The sequence below is a fragment of the Bombina bombina genome, chromosome 8 (genome assembly GCF_027579735.1).
Source record: "Bombina bombina isolate aBomBom1 chromosome 8, aBomBom1.pri, whole genome shotgun sequence".
Classification (NCBI taxonomy): domain Eukaryota; kingdom Metazoa; phylum Chordata; class Amphibia; order Anura; family Bombinatoridae; genus Bombina; species Bombina bombina.
Window position 1 is genome coordinate 287895220 of NC_069506.1, and position 17071 is coordinate 287912290.

Genomic DNA, 17071 nt, shown 5'->3' on the forward strand with positions numbered 1-17071 from the left:
ACGGAAGTGCCACAAACTGGTAATGCTTGTCCAGAAAGGCGAACCTTAGGAACCGATGATGTTCCTTGTGGATAGGAATATGTAGATACGCATCCTTTAAATCCACCGTGGTCATGAATTGACCTTCCTGGATGGTAGGAAGAATTGTTCGAATGGTTTCCATCTTGAACGATGGAACCCTGAGAAATTTGTTTAGAAGCTTGAGATCTAAAATTGGTCTGAATGTTCCTTCTTTTTTGGGAACTATGAACAGATTGGAGTAAAACCCCATCCCTTGTTCTCCTAATGGAACAGGATGAATCACTCCCATTCTTAACAGGTCTTCTACACAATGTAAGAATGCCTGTCTTTTTATTTGGTTTGAAGACAATTGAGACCTGTGGAACCTCCCCCTTGGGGGTAGTTCCTTGAATTCCAGGAGATAACCTTGAGAAACTATTTCTAGCGCCCAAGGATCCTGAACATCTCTTGCCCAAGCCTGAGCAAAGAGAGAGAGTCTGCCCCCCACCAGATCCAGTCCCGGATCGGGGGCCAACACTTCATGCTGTTTTAGTAGCAGTGGCAGGTTTCTTGGCCTGCTTACCCTTGTTCCAGCCTTGCATCGGTCTCCAGGCTGGTTTGGTTTGAGAACTATTACCCTCTTGCTTAGAGGGAGTAGAATTTGAGGCTGGTCCGTTTTTAAACACCAAAAAACTCTTAGCCATCTCCGTGGAGATGTTGCCTGTGCAACGGCAAAGAGAATGACTGGGGTAGGCGGAGCCTAGGAGGGATCATGTGACCAGCTTTGCTGGGCTCTTTGCCATTTCCTGTTGGGGAAGAGAATATCCCACAAGTAAGGATGACGCCGTGGACCGGACACACCTATGTTGGAGAAAAAGAGCAGTTTCAATGTTTTTAAAAGATGAATTTGTATGCAGCTATTTTACAGTGCAGCATTTAATTGCCGATTTATACTATGAATATAGAAAGAACTATATCTCTTTTCCTCACTATACACTTAACTCGCACTTTACACAGCTGTGTGTACATAAAAGGGGACCTACTAAAGTGAGGACTATGTATGGTCTGCACAAGGTACCACACAGTACTTGTTGTTGAAGATAACATTTAAAGACAGTTCCCTCTTTGTGTTAAGGTTACTGCTGGGTATTTAAACACTAGACTACCTGGCTCACTACTTAATGGATCCAACCCCAAATCATTTTCTCACCTTGAGAATCCTGCAGGTCAGAACCTCATATCGCTGGTGTAATATCCTGTGTTTTACCAGCACTTTGTTCACCATCGGTATAAATATCTGGTACTGGAAGAATAAAGGTGCAGTAAGATTAGAAGCATAAAAAGTAAAGCAAAAAAAATAATAAATAGTTATTCTCAATATAGTGCAGAAATGTGTGTGCTCAGGGGCTACGTCCCTCAGCGGATGACATTTAGAAGTGCATGAAAACTATATAATAAATCTCCCTCTGTCTAGATAACAAACATCTTCAGGAAAACACTGGTTTTGGTGTTAAGTGATCTTTGCACCAACCCATCTCCTCGCTCTGTATCATGTAGTTTTAGGGAAGTGTAAATATTTACGCTAACTGATGTACTCAGGATAGACCATCTGCACGTCTTTAAAAGAACTGATTGGATATCTGTAAATCCTTAACAGTAAATACTGTTGAAGAGAGCAACATTTTATGCATTAACCCATCAGCTTCTGAAGTGGACTAAAGGCCTCTCAACAAAACAATGGGTTAATGTAAATGCCGTATTAATGTTCATGTGTTATCTTTCAGGACAGTGGCCTGTTCATGTAATAAGGTTGCTCTCTGGCCTATGGAAAACAAGCAGCTTAATGATAAACCCACAGCACTAGAAGCCCTCTGAGGCTAACTGTATCCTAAGACATAAAAATATTAACTGGCATGATAAAAGACATTAGCCATGAAGTAGGGAAATCAGAACGTGGGGAAGGAAGTGATATTAATTCAGAAACGTCACCTTCTTCCCTAGCTGAAAGACCAATGAAGACAGTGTGTCCATGGCTGTTTGTCTCAGTTCAGGGCTCACATCCAAAGTGCGGACAATAGGATGAATTATACGAGAAGCATAATCTGTGAAGTCCAGCGATTCTGTCAGTCGATCGACAGTCTCCAGTGCAGTTCTAGGAGAGAAGCAGTATTTGGTTTACAGCCAATAACCAGGATATGTAACAGATTATTTAATAGGATGAGTAAGTAACTTTATGAAAGAACATAGGAATATTATCCCCAGCATTCTTGGCTATAGGTTTGCAACTTACTTTCGGGCTTGTACAGGGGAATCAGAAGCATCAAAAAGCTTTACGATAGGTGGCAGCAAGAGATGAAGATAATCATCCAAATTAGCCCCAAACATCTGGATGGCGTTCAGCAGCTGGAAAAGGAAAAAACGAAGGCACTTTTTATGGAAACCAGTGCCTTTAATTTGACCTATTGACCCTAAGGAATATCCATAATCTGCTTGCACTTCTATAGATATTGATTTAACTATACAAATACTTTGTGCTTTATAAATATAAACGGAGGACAGCAATGCAAGAATGCATTCTGTATCCAGAATATACACAAAATAAGGCAGACATGCAAGTACAGTTTTTACACTGAGTCTTATATTAGTGTCTGCTCTGTGCTTAAAGGGACGTACATCAGAGAGGCACAGTAGCTTATAGTGAATAGTAGTACACCTTTTATGCCCCTTTACCTTGTTATGTAGTCCCGCATACAGCAATTACAGATTTATACCAGTATTAGTAAACTTATTCCAGACTAGAAACTTCACAAAAAAAAAAAAGACCAAATCTCATTCACCTTAATAGTCACATTGCGCCCTGCGCTGCTGTCATGCATGAAAACCCGCAACATGTGAGGGATGAGCTGTGGAAGATAAAGCTTGAACTCGCCCCCCAAGGCAAGCACAATCTGCTCAATCAGTAGAATTATTGTGCTCTGAATCGGGTTGTTCATCGTCCAGTAATCCTGTAAAGACAAAAGCAGTAGATATAAAGGCCAATGACAGCACAAGAAACAGTATGGCCATTGTGGGGGCAGGTTAAACACCTCACAACATGTATGTACAAAACGCGTAGGTAACACTAGTTTTAGTCAACAATCACAACATCCTTTGATATCTGGCAGAAGCTGTGCTTATTGGTAACACAACAGATTACTGATAAGGAGATAAAGACAGTCAACAATTTACAAATCTTTCAGAGATTTGGGACACTTAAGGCTGTGACACAATGCAAGTAATGCGGAGCGAGGCGAAGCAGCTGCTTCACACCGCATTGCATCTGAAGTTCAAATATTTAATCTCTGAGCGCTCAGCTACGCGACTGACCTGATGCGGCAGAGTGCTCAGAGATGAAAAGGCAGGACACACTAAGCCGCATCTACACGCTGCGCACCGCTCTGCCCACTTGCAGCGTGTCACGGCCTTTAAGGAATTTTTTGATCAAGAGAATAGCTACATGAATATTACACATACAATGTTTTAAAGTGTATTTATTTATTAAGAATTATTCTTTGTAATTGGAATATTTTCCTCTTCTTGTTCCAAATTGTTTTAGGGGATGTCATCTTACAAGGAAGGCCAGCATCCATTATTTAAAGGGACAGTAAAGTCATTTTTTTTCTTTCATGATTCAGATAGAGCAGCAATTTTAAATAACTTTCCAATTTACTTCTGTTATCAAATTTGTTTTGTTCTCTTGGTATCTTTTATTGAAGATTAAAACTAGGTAGGCTCAGAAGAGCTCAGAAGTGTGCACGTGTCTTTAGTACTTTATGGCAGCAGTGTTTTGCAACATTATTTGTAGCTTTGTTATACGTTGCAAAACACTGCTGCCATAAAGTACTAAAGACACGTGCACACTTCTGAGTGTAGCTTTGTTATACGTTGCAAAACACTGCTGCCATAAAGTACTAAAGACACGTGCACACTTCTGAGCTCTTATGAGCCTACCAAGTTTTACTATTCAATAAAAGATACCAAGAGAACAAAGCAATAACAGAAATAAATTGGAAAGTTGTTTATAAATGCATGCTCTATCTGAATCATGAAATATTTTTTTTGACTTTACTGTCCCTTTAAGTAAAAAGCTTTACATTTTATTTCTCAAAATTTACCCAACACATTAAAAGCTGTGTGTGTTGCTAGAACAGAGGCTATTGGTTGTTTTATTAATGTGGTTTCAGATCTACAATAAATTATAATAATTAAAAAAAAAAAAAAGTTTATTAAAAGTTTTAGTCACTTTTTACACAGTTAGTTTCTCAGTAAACAGAGATAAATAAGCAATCTGTGATCAAGTAAGTAACAGATTTTAAGCTCACCCGTATCAAGGCAAAAATTTCCTCCATGTACGGCCGGATGTGACTTCTCACAAAGGAAACCAACATCCCCAGCTGCTGGAACATGAACTGGGAGCAAAAGTAAAAAAACATAAAAACAGGTCAAGAAACATACAGTGCAATAAATAGCAAATAAACAGCATCTGACAGCTTTGTCCCCATCACCTCTACAATATACATCACATTGTACAGTGCAATAAATAGCAAATAAACAGCATCTGACAGCTTTGTCCCCATCACCTCTACAATATACATCACATTGTACAGTGCAATAAATAGCAAATAAACAGCATCTGACAGCTTTGTCCCCATCATCTCTACAATATACATCACATTGTACAGTGCAATAATAGTGATTTAAATCCGTGTATCAACAGCAAAACACCTGAAAGCAAAAAAAAAACAAGAACGATCCCCTTAAAGGGACAGGAAAGTCAGATAAGAGTTTGTAATTTTGAGACACTTTAAAATTAAATTAAAATAAATAAATTATACAAAATGTACTTTGTTTTCTTGGTATCCTTTGTTGTAAAGCATATGTACATATGCTCAGCAGCAATACACTACGGGGAGCTAGCGAGTGACTGGTGGCTACACACATGTTGTGTCATTGGCTCACCAGATTTGCTCAGCTAGGTCCCAAGAGTTCTGAGTGTATCCCCTTTGCAGAAGCTAAACACAGTTATATACAAACAATAAGTGCAACAATAAAATACTGTAACAGAGCATTTTCTTATTACACTTTTATGTCCCTTTAAAAATAAGTAAAACAAAGCATAAAAACAAAATTTATGCTTACCTGATAAATGTATTTATTTCTTGACACAATGAGTCCACGGATCATCTAATTACTATTGGGAATATCACTCCTGCCCAGCAGCAGGCGGCAAAGAGCACTACAGCAAAGCTGTTAAATATCACCTCCCTTCCCTCCAACCCCAGTCATTCGACCGAAGCAAAGGAGAGAAAGGAAGCAACAAGGTGCAGAGGTGTCTGAAGTTTATAACATACCAACAACCTGTCCAAAGAACAGGGCGGACCGTGGACTCATCGTGTCAAGAGAGAAATAAATTTATCAGGTAAGCATAAATTTTGTTTTCTTTCTAATGACACGATGAGTCCACAGATCATCTAATTACTATTGGGAATCAATACCCAAGCTAGAGTACACAGATGATAAGGGAGGGACAAGACAGGGAACCTAAACGGAAGGCACCACTGCTTGAAGAACCTTTCTCCCAAAAAAGGCCTCAGCCGAGGCAAAAGTGACAAATTTATAGAATTTTGAAAAAGTGTGAAGAGAAGACCAAGTTGCAGCCTTGCAAATCTGTTCCACAGAAGCTTTATTTTTGAATGCCCAGGAAGAGGAAACAGCCTTCGTAGAATGAGCCGTAACACTCTCAGGAGGCTGCTGTCCAGCAGTTTCATAAGCAAAGCAAATGATACTCTTCAGCCACAAAGAAAGAGAAGTAGCAGTAGCTTTCTGCCCCTTACGTTTCCCAGAGAATACCACAAACAGAGCAGAAGACTGATGAAAATCCTTAATCGCCTAAATAGAATTTTAATGCACGCACCACGTCCAGGTTGTGCAAAAGCCGTTCCTTTTGAGAAGAAGGATTAGGACACAAGGAAGGAACAACAATCTACTGATTAATATTCCGGTCTGAAACTACTTTAGGGAGAAACCCTAACTTAGTACGCAAAACCACCTTATCTGAATGAAAAATAAGGTAAGGAGACTCATACTGTAATGCCGAGAGCTCTGACACTCTACAAGCAGATGAAATAGCAACAAAACAAAACAAAACTTTCCAAGATAACAACTTAATATCTAAGGAAACATCCGCCAGACGTTTATGTAACAAAATAGACAAGGCAGATATTTGACCCTTTAGGGAACTTGCAGATAAACCCTTCTAAAACCTTCTTGGAGAAAGGACAGAATTCTAGGAATCCTAACTGTACTCCAAGAGTAGCCCTTAGATTCACACCAATATAGATATTTACGCCATATCTTATGGTAAATCTTTCTAGTCACAGGTTTATGAGTCTAAATCATGGTCTCAATGACTGATTCCGAAAATCCATGCTTAGATAAAATTAAGAGTTCAATCCCCAAGCAGTCAGCTACAGAGAAACTAGATTTGGATGAAAGATCCTTTCTCAACGGAAGTCTCCAAGGTGGAAGAGATGACATGTCCACCAGGTCTGCATACCAAATCCTGAGAGGCCACGCCGGTGTAATGAGGATCACCAACGCCCTCTCCTGATTGATTCGAGCAATGACCCGAGGTAGAAGAGCGAACGGAGGAAATAGGTAAGCGAGACTGAAATTCCAAGGTACCGCCAGGGCGACTATCAGTACAGCTTGAGGGTCCCTTGACCACGACCCGTACCTCGGAAGCTTGGCATTCTGCAGCGATGCTATGAGATCCAATTCCGGCTGACCCCATTTGAGAATCAGGCTGGAAAACACTTCCGGATGAAAATCCCACTGCCCAGGGTAAAAGGTCTACCTGCTAAGGAAGTCCGCCACCCAGTTGTCCACTCCTGGGATGTGGATCACCGACAGAGAGCAATTGTGGGTCTCCGCCCACTGAATTATATTGGCTACCTTTATCATGGCCAAGGAACTCTGGGTTCCTCCCTGATGTAAGCCACTGAAGTTATGTTGTCCGAGGAATTTGTTTAGACTCTTGAGATCTAAAATTGGTCTGAAGGTTCCCTCCTTTTTGGGAACCATGAACAGATTGGAGTAGAACCCCAGACCCCGTTCCTGCATTGGAACAGGAACTATTACTCCCAGGTCGGAGAGATCCCGAACACAGTGTAAGAACGCCTCTCTTTTTGTCTGGTCTACAGATAATCTTGAAAGCAGAAACCTGCCCCTGGGAGGAAAGTTCTTGAACTCTAGTTTGTATCCCTGGGACACGATGTCCACCGCCCAAGGATCCTGAATATCTCAAACCCAAGCCTGAGTGAAGAAGGAAAGTCTGCCCCCAAGATCCGGTCCCGGATCGGAGGCAGGCCCTTCCTGCTGTTTTTGATTCAATAGCAGGTTTTTTGGATTGTTTTCCCTTGTTCCAAGACTGGTTGGGCCTCCAGGAAGGCTTGGACTGCTCCTGCTTGAAATTTTCGAAAGGAACGAAAATTACTCTGACGTCCCTTTTGTTTATTTATTTTATCCTGAGGGAGGAAATGGCCCTTTCCTCCCGTAATGCCAGAAATTATTTCCGTCAAACCCGGCCCAAACAAGGTCTTTCCCTTGTAAGGAATCGCCAAAAGTTTAGACTTAGATGACACATTCGCAGACCAAGATTATAACCATAAAGCTCTGCGGGCCAGTACGGCAAAACCAGAAATCTTAGCTCCCAGCTTAATAACCTGAAGAGAAGCATCCGTGATAAAGGAGTTGGCCAACTTAAGGGCCTTTATCCTATCCTGGATTTCTTCGAGGGGAGTGTCTGTCCGAATAGAAACCAGTATGCTGCCGCACTAGTGACAGTAGCAATACAAACCGCAGGTTGCCATTGTAAACCCTGGTGTACATACATTTTCTTGAGTAACCCCTCTAACTTCTTATCCGTAGGATCCTTAAAGGAACAACTATCCTCTATGGGAATAGTTGTTCTCTTGGCTAGCGTGGAAATTGCCCCTTCCACTTTGGGTACCATCTGCCAAGACTCCTTTATAGAGTCTGCTATAGGAAACATCTTTTTAAATATAGGGGATGGAGAAAAAGGGATACCCGGTCTCTCCTATTCCTTAGCAATAATCTCTGTAGCCCTATCTGGTACAGGAAATACCTCCACCATGCAGGGCACGTCAAAATACTTATTTAGTTTACTAGACTTCTTAGGATTGACTACGACGGTAGTGTCGGAGTCGTCCAGGGTAGCTAAAACCTCCTTCAGTAACAAACGGAGGTGTTCGAGCTTAAACCTGAAAGAAACAACTTCAGTATCAGTTAAAGGTATTACACTGTCTGAGTCTGAGATTTCACCCTCAGATGCTACTGAAGTATCTTCCTCTTCAGGTTTCTGGGAAGAAACATTCAGAATAGCCACTACTGTGTCAGCAACCCTATTCACTGATTGATTACATTTCCTCTTGCATTTCCCTGCAGCATGGGAAAAGCAGAAAACGCATCAGATACCGCTGATGACATTAGGGAAGCGATGTCTTGCAAGGTAATTCCAGGTGGAGTAATAGAGGAAGCGCAGGGCACTGGCTGTATGGACGCTAAATTTTGGGATGCTTGAGGAGAAAGCTGCGGCATATCTTGAACATTGTCAGAAGACTCCTGAACAGTATCGGCCTTAGACAATGTTGGCTCAGGAAAAAGTCTATCCCTGTAATGTAAAGTTCTCTCAATACATGAGGAACAGAAAGGGATTGGTGGTTCTACATTAGCATCAAAACATAAAGAACATGTAACATCTTGCAGGGTTTCTTGGTCCATCTTTATTCACCAATAAACAGGCAAAACTGATATTTTTATTTATAAAATAGCCCCCCCCCCCAAAAAAAAAATAGTTACTGTCTGTTTAAATTTAAAAAACAAACAAAAAAAAAAACTGCTTTATTTTTCTGTCATTTGAAATAAACAATGGCCCCCAAAATAACACCTCAGACAACTCTACACCTCAGCTTAGCCCTGCTGAGGTGCTTACCTGCCTGCCTACTAACGAAGTATATGACTTGTAGTTGATCCGGACTCAAATGTTTTAACAATTACGGTCCGTAACCGCAATGCTGCTTAATCTGTGAAGCAGCTGATTTCCAATGCGGAACACAGGAAGTGACACAGGGACAGAAAAAAAAGGTGCGCAATAGGAACTGCCGCCGTATCTAACTCCACCCATCGTGGGCGTAACCACATGAAACTCCTGATCGGCTAAATGTATTATCACAGCCGTCGGGAGTAAAGTAAAAACCACCATCACTGAGCCAGATTCTTCTTGTCCCCAGTGCCTGCTCTGCTGCCCTTAATAAACATTCCCCTATCATAGGTGAATGTGACTTGTCCCCCAAATCTTTTTCTCTGTGTGTCCCAGAAAAAAATTAAAGTTAGCACTTACCTTAAAGGGATAGTAAACTAAAAAAAAAAAAAAAAAAAAAAAAAAAAAAAACCTTCATGATTCAGATAGGGCATGTCATTTTAAACAACTTTCCAATTAACTTTTATTATCAATTTTGCTTTGTTATTTTGGTATTCTTAGTTAAAAGATAAACCTAGGAGGTTCATATGCTCATTTCTTAGACCTTGAAGGCCGCCTCTAATCTGAAAGCATTTTGACAGTTTTTCCCCACTAGAGGGCGTTAGTTCATGTGTTTCAAATAGATAACATTGAGCTCAGGCACGTGAAGCTCTTAGGAGTCAGAACTGAAAATGCAAGTCTGTCAAAAGAATTGAAATAAGGGGGCAGTTTGCAGAGGCTTAGATACAATGTAATTACAGAGGTAAAAAGTGTATTTATATAACTGTATTGGTTATGCAAAACTAGGGAATGGGTAATAAAGGGATTATCTACCTTTTTTAAAAACATTTCTGGTGTTGACTGTCCCTTTAAGACTTCTGCCAGGCAGCACGGCAGCTCACTAGGTTTGAGAGGCCAGTTCCCTCATATGGACCTGTGGATAGAAACAAAGATTGAGTAATCTTACTCAGACTTGCACGGTTAGGGCAGCATAAATATATGGGAGGCGCAGTGAGGATTATACCCCACAAGTTCCCATTGCTTTAAAGCCACCACTGAAGAGACTGATATGGACTACGGCTACACCCTAGAACAAAACAGCACAATCTTGCACTGCTGAAAAACAATAAAATCTGGCTTGAAGAATCTTTTCCAAACACCTAACTTTACCACTTCCTTGCTCTAACGTAGGCAAAAAGAATGACTGGGGTTGGAGGGAAGGGAGGTGATATTTAACAGCTTTGCTGTGGTGCTCTTTGCCGCCTCCTGCTGGGCAGGAGTGATATTCCCAATAGTAATTAGATGATTCGTGGACTCATCGTGTCATTAGAAAGAAACAAAGCATACTGTATTGATAAGAGAACAATAAGACCATTAACTCCTAAACAAAGAATAAAAAAAAAATTAATTAACCACTTAAAGGGACAGTCAACACCAGAATTGTTGTTGTTTTAAAAGATATATAATCCCTTAATTACCAATTCCCCAGTTTTGCATAACCAACACGGTTATAATAATACACGTTTTACCTCTTTAATTACCTTGTATCTAAGCCTCAGCAGACTGCCCACTTATTTCAGTTCTTTTGACAGACTTGCATTTCAGCCAATCAGAGCTGTCTCCATGTTAAATTTGCGTGCATGAGCTCGATGTTATCTATATGAAAGAAGTGAACTAATGCCCTCTAGTGGTGAAAAACTATCAAAATGCATTTAGATTAGAGGCGGCCTTCAAGGTCTAAGAAATTAGCATATGAACCTCCTAGGTTTAGCTTTCAACTAAGAATACCAAAAGAACAAAGAAAAATTGGTGATAAAAGTAAATTGGAAAGTTGTTTAAAATTACATGCCCTATTTGAAACATGAAAGTTTTTTTGGACTTGACTGTCCCTTTAAGGACACAACTTCAGTTTGTTCACTAGTTCCATGAAAGAAGGGGTTATATAGCTTCTGTTCTGCCAGTAAAGTGTTTAACAGGTTTAAAGAAAAAAACCCTGAGATCGGCAGCTTCTATAGGTTACAGTATAGATCTGAGAGTACAGAGAGAGACACACTGATTGGCCAGTACGCATAATCAAATGCATGCACTATGAATAGGCAAATGGCTGGGGGGGGGGGGGGTCTGCACTGGGGGATGTACAAAAGTAGCTGATACAAGAGACAGAACAAGAAAATGGCACAAAATAACCTTTAAACAAGTTTGTATGTTGCAGTTTTGGAAAAACAAAAAAATTATGCTTACTTGATAAATGTATTTATTTCTTGACACGGTGAGTCCACGGATCATCATCAATTACTGTTGGGAATATCACTCCTGGCCAGCAGGAGGAGGCAAAGAGCACCACAGCAAAGCTGATAAGTATCACTTCCCTTCCCACAAGCCCCAGTCATTCGACCAACGGAAAGGAGAGAAAGGAAATAACACAAGGTGCAGAGGTGCCTGAGGTTAATATAACAAAAACCTGAAAAACAGGGCGGGCCATGGACTCACCGTGTCAAGAAAGAAAGAAATTTATCAGGTAAGCATAAATGTTGTTTTCTTTCCAATGACACGGTGAGTCCACAGATCATTATCAATTACTGCTGGGAATCAATACCCAAGCTAGAGGGCACAGATGATAAGGGAGAGACAAGACAGGTAACAAACAGAAGGAACCATCGCTTGAATAACCTTTCTCCCAAAAGAAGCCTCAGCTGAAGCAAAAGTATAAAATTTAGAAAATTTAGAAAAAGTATGCAAAGAAGACCAAGTTGCAGCCTTGCAAATCTGCTCCACTGAAGCTTCATTTTTGAAGGCCCAAAAAGAAGAAACAGCCCTCGTGGAATTAACTGTGATTCTCTCAGGAGGTTGCTGACCAGCAGTCTCATATGCCAAACGAATAATACTCTTCAGCAAAAAAAAAAGAAGAGAAGAAGCCGTAGCTTTCTGACCCTTGCGTTTCCCAGAGAAACAAACAAAGCAGAGCACTGACGAAAGTCCTTAGTCGCCTGCAAATAGAATTTCAGCGCACGCACAACATCCAGGTTGTGCAACAAACGCTCCTTATGAGAAGGATTAGGACATAAGGAACAACAATTTCCTGATTAATATTCCTGACCGAAACAACTTTAGGAAGGAAACCTAACTTAGAACGCAGTACCACCTTATCAGAATGAAAAATAAGATAAGGGGAATCACATTGCAGCGCCGAGAGTTCCGAGACTCTCCGAGCAGAAGAAATGGCAACAAGAAACAAAACCTTCCAAGATAACATCTTAATATCTAAGGAATGCATAGGCTCAAACAGAGCCTGCTGTAAAACTTTAAGAACAAGGTTAAGACTCCATGGAAGAGTAACAGGTTTAAACACAGGCCTGATTCTGACCAAGGCCTCACAAAACAATTGCACATCTGGCACATCCACCAGACGCTTATGCAACAAAATAGACAACACTGAAATCTGACCTTTCAGAGTACATGCTGACAAACCCTTCTCCAGACCCTCCTGGAGAAAGGACAAAATCCTAGGAATCCTGACTCTACTCCAAGAGTAGCCTCTGGAGTCACACCAATACAAATATTTACGCCATATCTTATGGTAAATCCTTCTTGTCACAGGCTTACAAGCCTGGATCAAGGTCTCAATGACCGACTCTGAGAACCCACGCTTAGATAATCTCCAAGCAGTCAGCTTCAGAGAAATGAGATTTGGATGAAGGAAGGGGCCCTGAAGTAAAAGGTCCTTCCTCAGAGGTAGTCTCCAAGGTGGAAGAGATTACATTTCCACTAGGTCTGCATACCAGATCCTGCGAAGCCACGCCGGTGCAATGAGAATCACAGACGCCCACTCCTGCTTATTCCGAGCAATGACTCGTGGAAGGAGAGCGAACGGGGAAACAGGTATGCCAGACTGAAATTCCAAGAGACTGCAGAGCATCTAGCAGGACAGCCTGTGGGTCCCTTGACCTCGACCGTATCTTGGAAGTTTGGCATTCTGCCGAGATGCCATGTGATCCAACTCCGGTAACCCCCACTTGAGGGTCAGACTGAAAAACACCTCCAGATGGAGCTCCCACTCACCGGGATGAAAAGTCTGCTTCCCAATTGTCCACTCCTGGAATGTGGATCGCCGATAGACAGCAGTTGTGGGTCTCTGCCCACTGAATAATTCGGCCACCTCTGTCATGGCCAAGGAACTCTGAGTTCCTCCCTGGTGGTTGATGTACGCCACCGATGAAATGTTGTCCGTCTGGAATCTGATAAACCGGGCTAAAGCTGAGGCTAGGCTAGTAAAGCATTGAAGATTGCCCTCAGATCTAGGATGTTTATGGGGAGAACGGACTCCTCCCGAGTCCATAGACCCTGGGCCTTCAACGAGTCCCAGACTGCTCCCCAACCCTGGGCCTTCAACGAGTCCCAGACTGCTCCCCAACCCAGCAGGCTGGCAATCCGTGGTCAAAATCACCCAGGAAGGTCTGCAGAAGCAAGTTCCCTGGGAGAGGTGTTCCTGAGACAACCACCACGGAAAAGAGTCTCTTGTCGCCTGATCCAGATCTATTCGCGGAAACAGATCCACATAGTCCCCGTTCCATTGTCTTAGCATGCATAATTGCAGAGCTCTCAGATTGAACCGAGCTAAGTGGATGATGTCCATGGATGCTACCATCAGACCAATTACTTCCATGCATTGAGCCACTGACGGCCGAGGAGAGGACTGAAGGGCAAGACAAGAGTCGAAAATCTTGGATTTTCTGACCTCTGTCAGAAAAATTTTCATTGACAGGGAATCTATTATGGTCCCCAAGAACACTACCCTTGTAGCTGGAATCAGATTACTTTTTCCCAGATTAACCTTCCATCCGTGGGAGCGAAGAAAAGACAACAAGGTCTATGTAAGACGGCGCCTGAAACAGAGTTCGTCCAAATATGGCGCCACTGCAATGCCCCCAGACCGGATCACTGCCAATAGAGCCCCCAGAACCTTTGAGAAAATTCTGGGAGCTGTGGCAAGGCCAAATGGAAGAGCCACAAACTGTGATTGTCCAAGAAGGCGAATCTCAGAAACTTGTAATGATCCTTGTGAATGGGAACATGAAGGTACGCATCCTTTAGGTCTATGGTTGTCATGAACTGACCCTCTTGGACCAGGGGCAGAATGGAACGTATAGTTTCCATCTTGAAGGACGGTACTCTGAGGAACTTGTTTAGACATTTCAGATCTAAAATTGGTCTGAAAATTCCCTCTTTTTTGGGAACCACAAACAGATTTGAGTAGAATCCCAGACCCTGTTCATGTGTAGGACGGAAAGATCCCAGGGCGGAAAGATCCTTGACACAATTTAAGAACGCCTCTCTCTTTATCTTGTCTACAGATAATCTTGAGAAGAGGAACCTGCCTCTGGGAGGGAAGGTCTTGAATTCTATTCTGTACCCCTGAGATATGATGTCTACTGCCCAGGGATCTGGAACATCTCGTATCCAGGCTTGAGCGAATTGAGAAAGTCTTCCTCCAACTGGATCCTCTCCCTGATCAGGGGCCGACCCTTCATGCCGACTTAGAATCAGCTGCTGGTTTCTTAGACTGCTTTCCCTTGTTCCAAGACTGACAAGGTTTTCAGGAAGACTTGGATTGTTCTTGCTTGGAGGAGGGACCATAAGGCTCTGCGAGCTAGAACCGCAAAACCAGACATTTTTGCTCCCAACTGAATGACTTGTAAGGAAGCATCCATGATAAAGGAATTGGCTAACTTAAGAGCCTTAATCCTGTCCTGGATCTCCTCAAGAGTATCTGTCTGAATAGAATCAGACAAGGCATCAAACAAGTAGGCTGCCGCACTGGTGACTATACACACCGCAGGCTGCCATTGGAGACCTTGGTGGACATACATCTTCTTTAGCAATGCCTCCAACTTCTTATACATTGGATCCTTAAAAGAACAACTCTCCTCTTTGGCAGTGCTTTCCAAACTGTGTGTCGTGACACATTAGTGTGTCAGCAGCAGTGTGTACGTGTGTCCCTGCTTCAGCACAAATTTTTTGGAATTTAATTTTTTTTTAAATTTTTCTTTGGTTTCCGACTTTCCGCCTTCTTGCTACGCATATCACATGGTTGACTCGTGATTGATACCTAGTGGGTCAAAAATCATCTTAACCTATTGGCGAAGCTCAGTGGGAACTGAAACTATTCCCATTGGTGGCACATTGGCTCCTGATTGCACTGTAGTCTCCTCATTCGGCTCGTGACTGCATGTGTAGTCAGTGAGTGGGATAGCAGTGTGTTTGCAGCGCCGGCAGTAGTCAGACGTCTGAGGGCGGCAGCTCAAACGGTGAGCTAAAGTCAGAAGTGTATGTGGGTTTTTTTTTTGCAGCTAGCTCCCAGTAGTGTATTGCTGCTCCTCCTCTTGATATATGGATAGGAAGTGGAAGCTTAAAAATGCTTGATGATAAAATGCGAGTGTCTTAATCTAATATTCCACCAGATATTCAGAAACTGTGTTTATCCCCTCAACCTCATACATCCCATTAAAATAGTAAGTAGCTATTGGTGGTATTAAACTTTTTTTTAATTATTGCACATACATACTGTTACTTGTAAATACATTTTGTTATTATATAATTTATGTATGTGTCCGTATATCTTAAAACAAGTTAGTTTAACCTCCTGTTTGCTAGTACAACTGAATTACTGTGTCGCAAAATAATGTAGGATTAAAAAGTGTGTCACCAACATGAAAAGTTTGGAAAGCTCTGCTCTATGGGGATAGTGGTCCTCTTAGCCAAAGTGGAGATCGTCTCTTCCACCTTAGGAACAGTCTTCCATGACTCCTTAATGGAGTCAGCTATTGGAAACATCTTGAAAATAAAAGATGGAGAAAAAGGAATTCCAGGCCTCTCCCACTTCCATGCAATAATCTCAATAGCACGGTCTGGTACAGGGAATACCTCCACTGCGGAGGGAACATTAAAGTACTTGTTCAGTTTACTAGACTTCTTAGGGTTAACTACGACAGTCGTGTCAGAGTCATCCAAGGTAGCCAAAACCTCCTTAGGTAACAGACGGAGGTGTTCCAGCTTAAATCTGAAGGATACAACTTCAGCATCAGAAGAAGCATCCATCAAGAGTGCGGCCTGCTCCAGTTTGGATCTACCTCCTATCTACAGGAGCACACCTCTTTGGGACCCCGGTGTCCTAGTATTCTCAGCATCAGAAGAAGGAATTACACTGTCTGAATCTGAGATTTCACCCTCAGACGCTACCGAAGTGTCTTCCTCCTCAGACTTCTGAGAGGAATCACCCTGAGTAGCCATAACTGGATTAGAAACCTTACAAACTGATTCAATAAATTTCCTTTTGCGCTTTCCCTGCAGCATGGGAAAAGCAGACAGCGCCTCAGAAACCGCAGAGGATACCTGGGCAGCAATATCTTGCAAAGAAACTCCAACTGGAGCGTGAGAGGAAACGCAGGGCACTGCATGTGTAGACGACAAAGATTGGGGCGCTTGAGGAGAAAGCTGCGGCATATCAGATACAGGAGACACCTGAACAGCATCCGCCTTAGCTTAGCTAATGATGGCTCAGTATCAAAAAGTCTATCCCTGTAACACAAGGTTCTTTCAATACATGAAGAAGAAAAAGGTACTGGTAGTTCTACCTGGGAGTCAAAACACAGACTACATGTAACACTCTGCAAGGCCTCTTGATCCATCTTAATGCCCAATAAGTACAGAAAAATAACAAACCGCTTTTATTTTACTTTTTAAGGCTTTACTAAAAAAACGTTACTACCTCTTTAAATAATATTTGTTAAAAATGCTAGATTGAATTAAATAGAGCAAATATCGTATTACACCCCGAGGCACACTCTACACCACAGCAATTTGCTGAGGTGCCTACCTGTCCTGCCGACTGAGCTTGAAGCTTAAATAAAAACGCTCAGGTTTTCACCCTGGAACTCTGCAATTAAACGGCTGATGCATCCTCTACTAGAGCAGAGCCGTCGATCTGAGCAGCGT

General features: G+C 42.0%; 1 protein-coding gene across 7 annotated transcripts in view; it reads right to left on the reverse strand.

Moving 5' to 3' along the window:
- Positions 1–17071, reverse strand: part of MTOR (mechanistic target of rapamycin kinase) — a 531718-nt gene that overhangs the window by 429309 nt on the left and 85338 nt on the right. For all 7 annotated transcript variants that reach the window (XM_053691448.1, XM_053691447.1, XM_053691446.1 and 4 more), the window contains exons 22-26: positions 4362–4448; positions 2838–3005; positions 2291–2403; positions 1990–2152; positions 1211–1303 (exon numbers count right to left, since the gene is read on the reverse strand). In XM_053691448.1, the coding sequence (XP_053547423.1) occupies positions 1211–1303; positions 1990–2152; positions 2291–2403; positions 2838–3005; positions 4362–4448 (624 nt within the window). The remainder of the gene's footprint in view (positions 1–1210; positions 1304–1989; positions 2153–2290; positions 2404–2837; positions 3006–4361; positions 4449–17071) is intronic.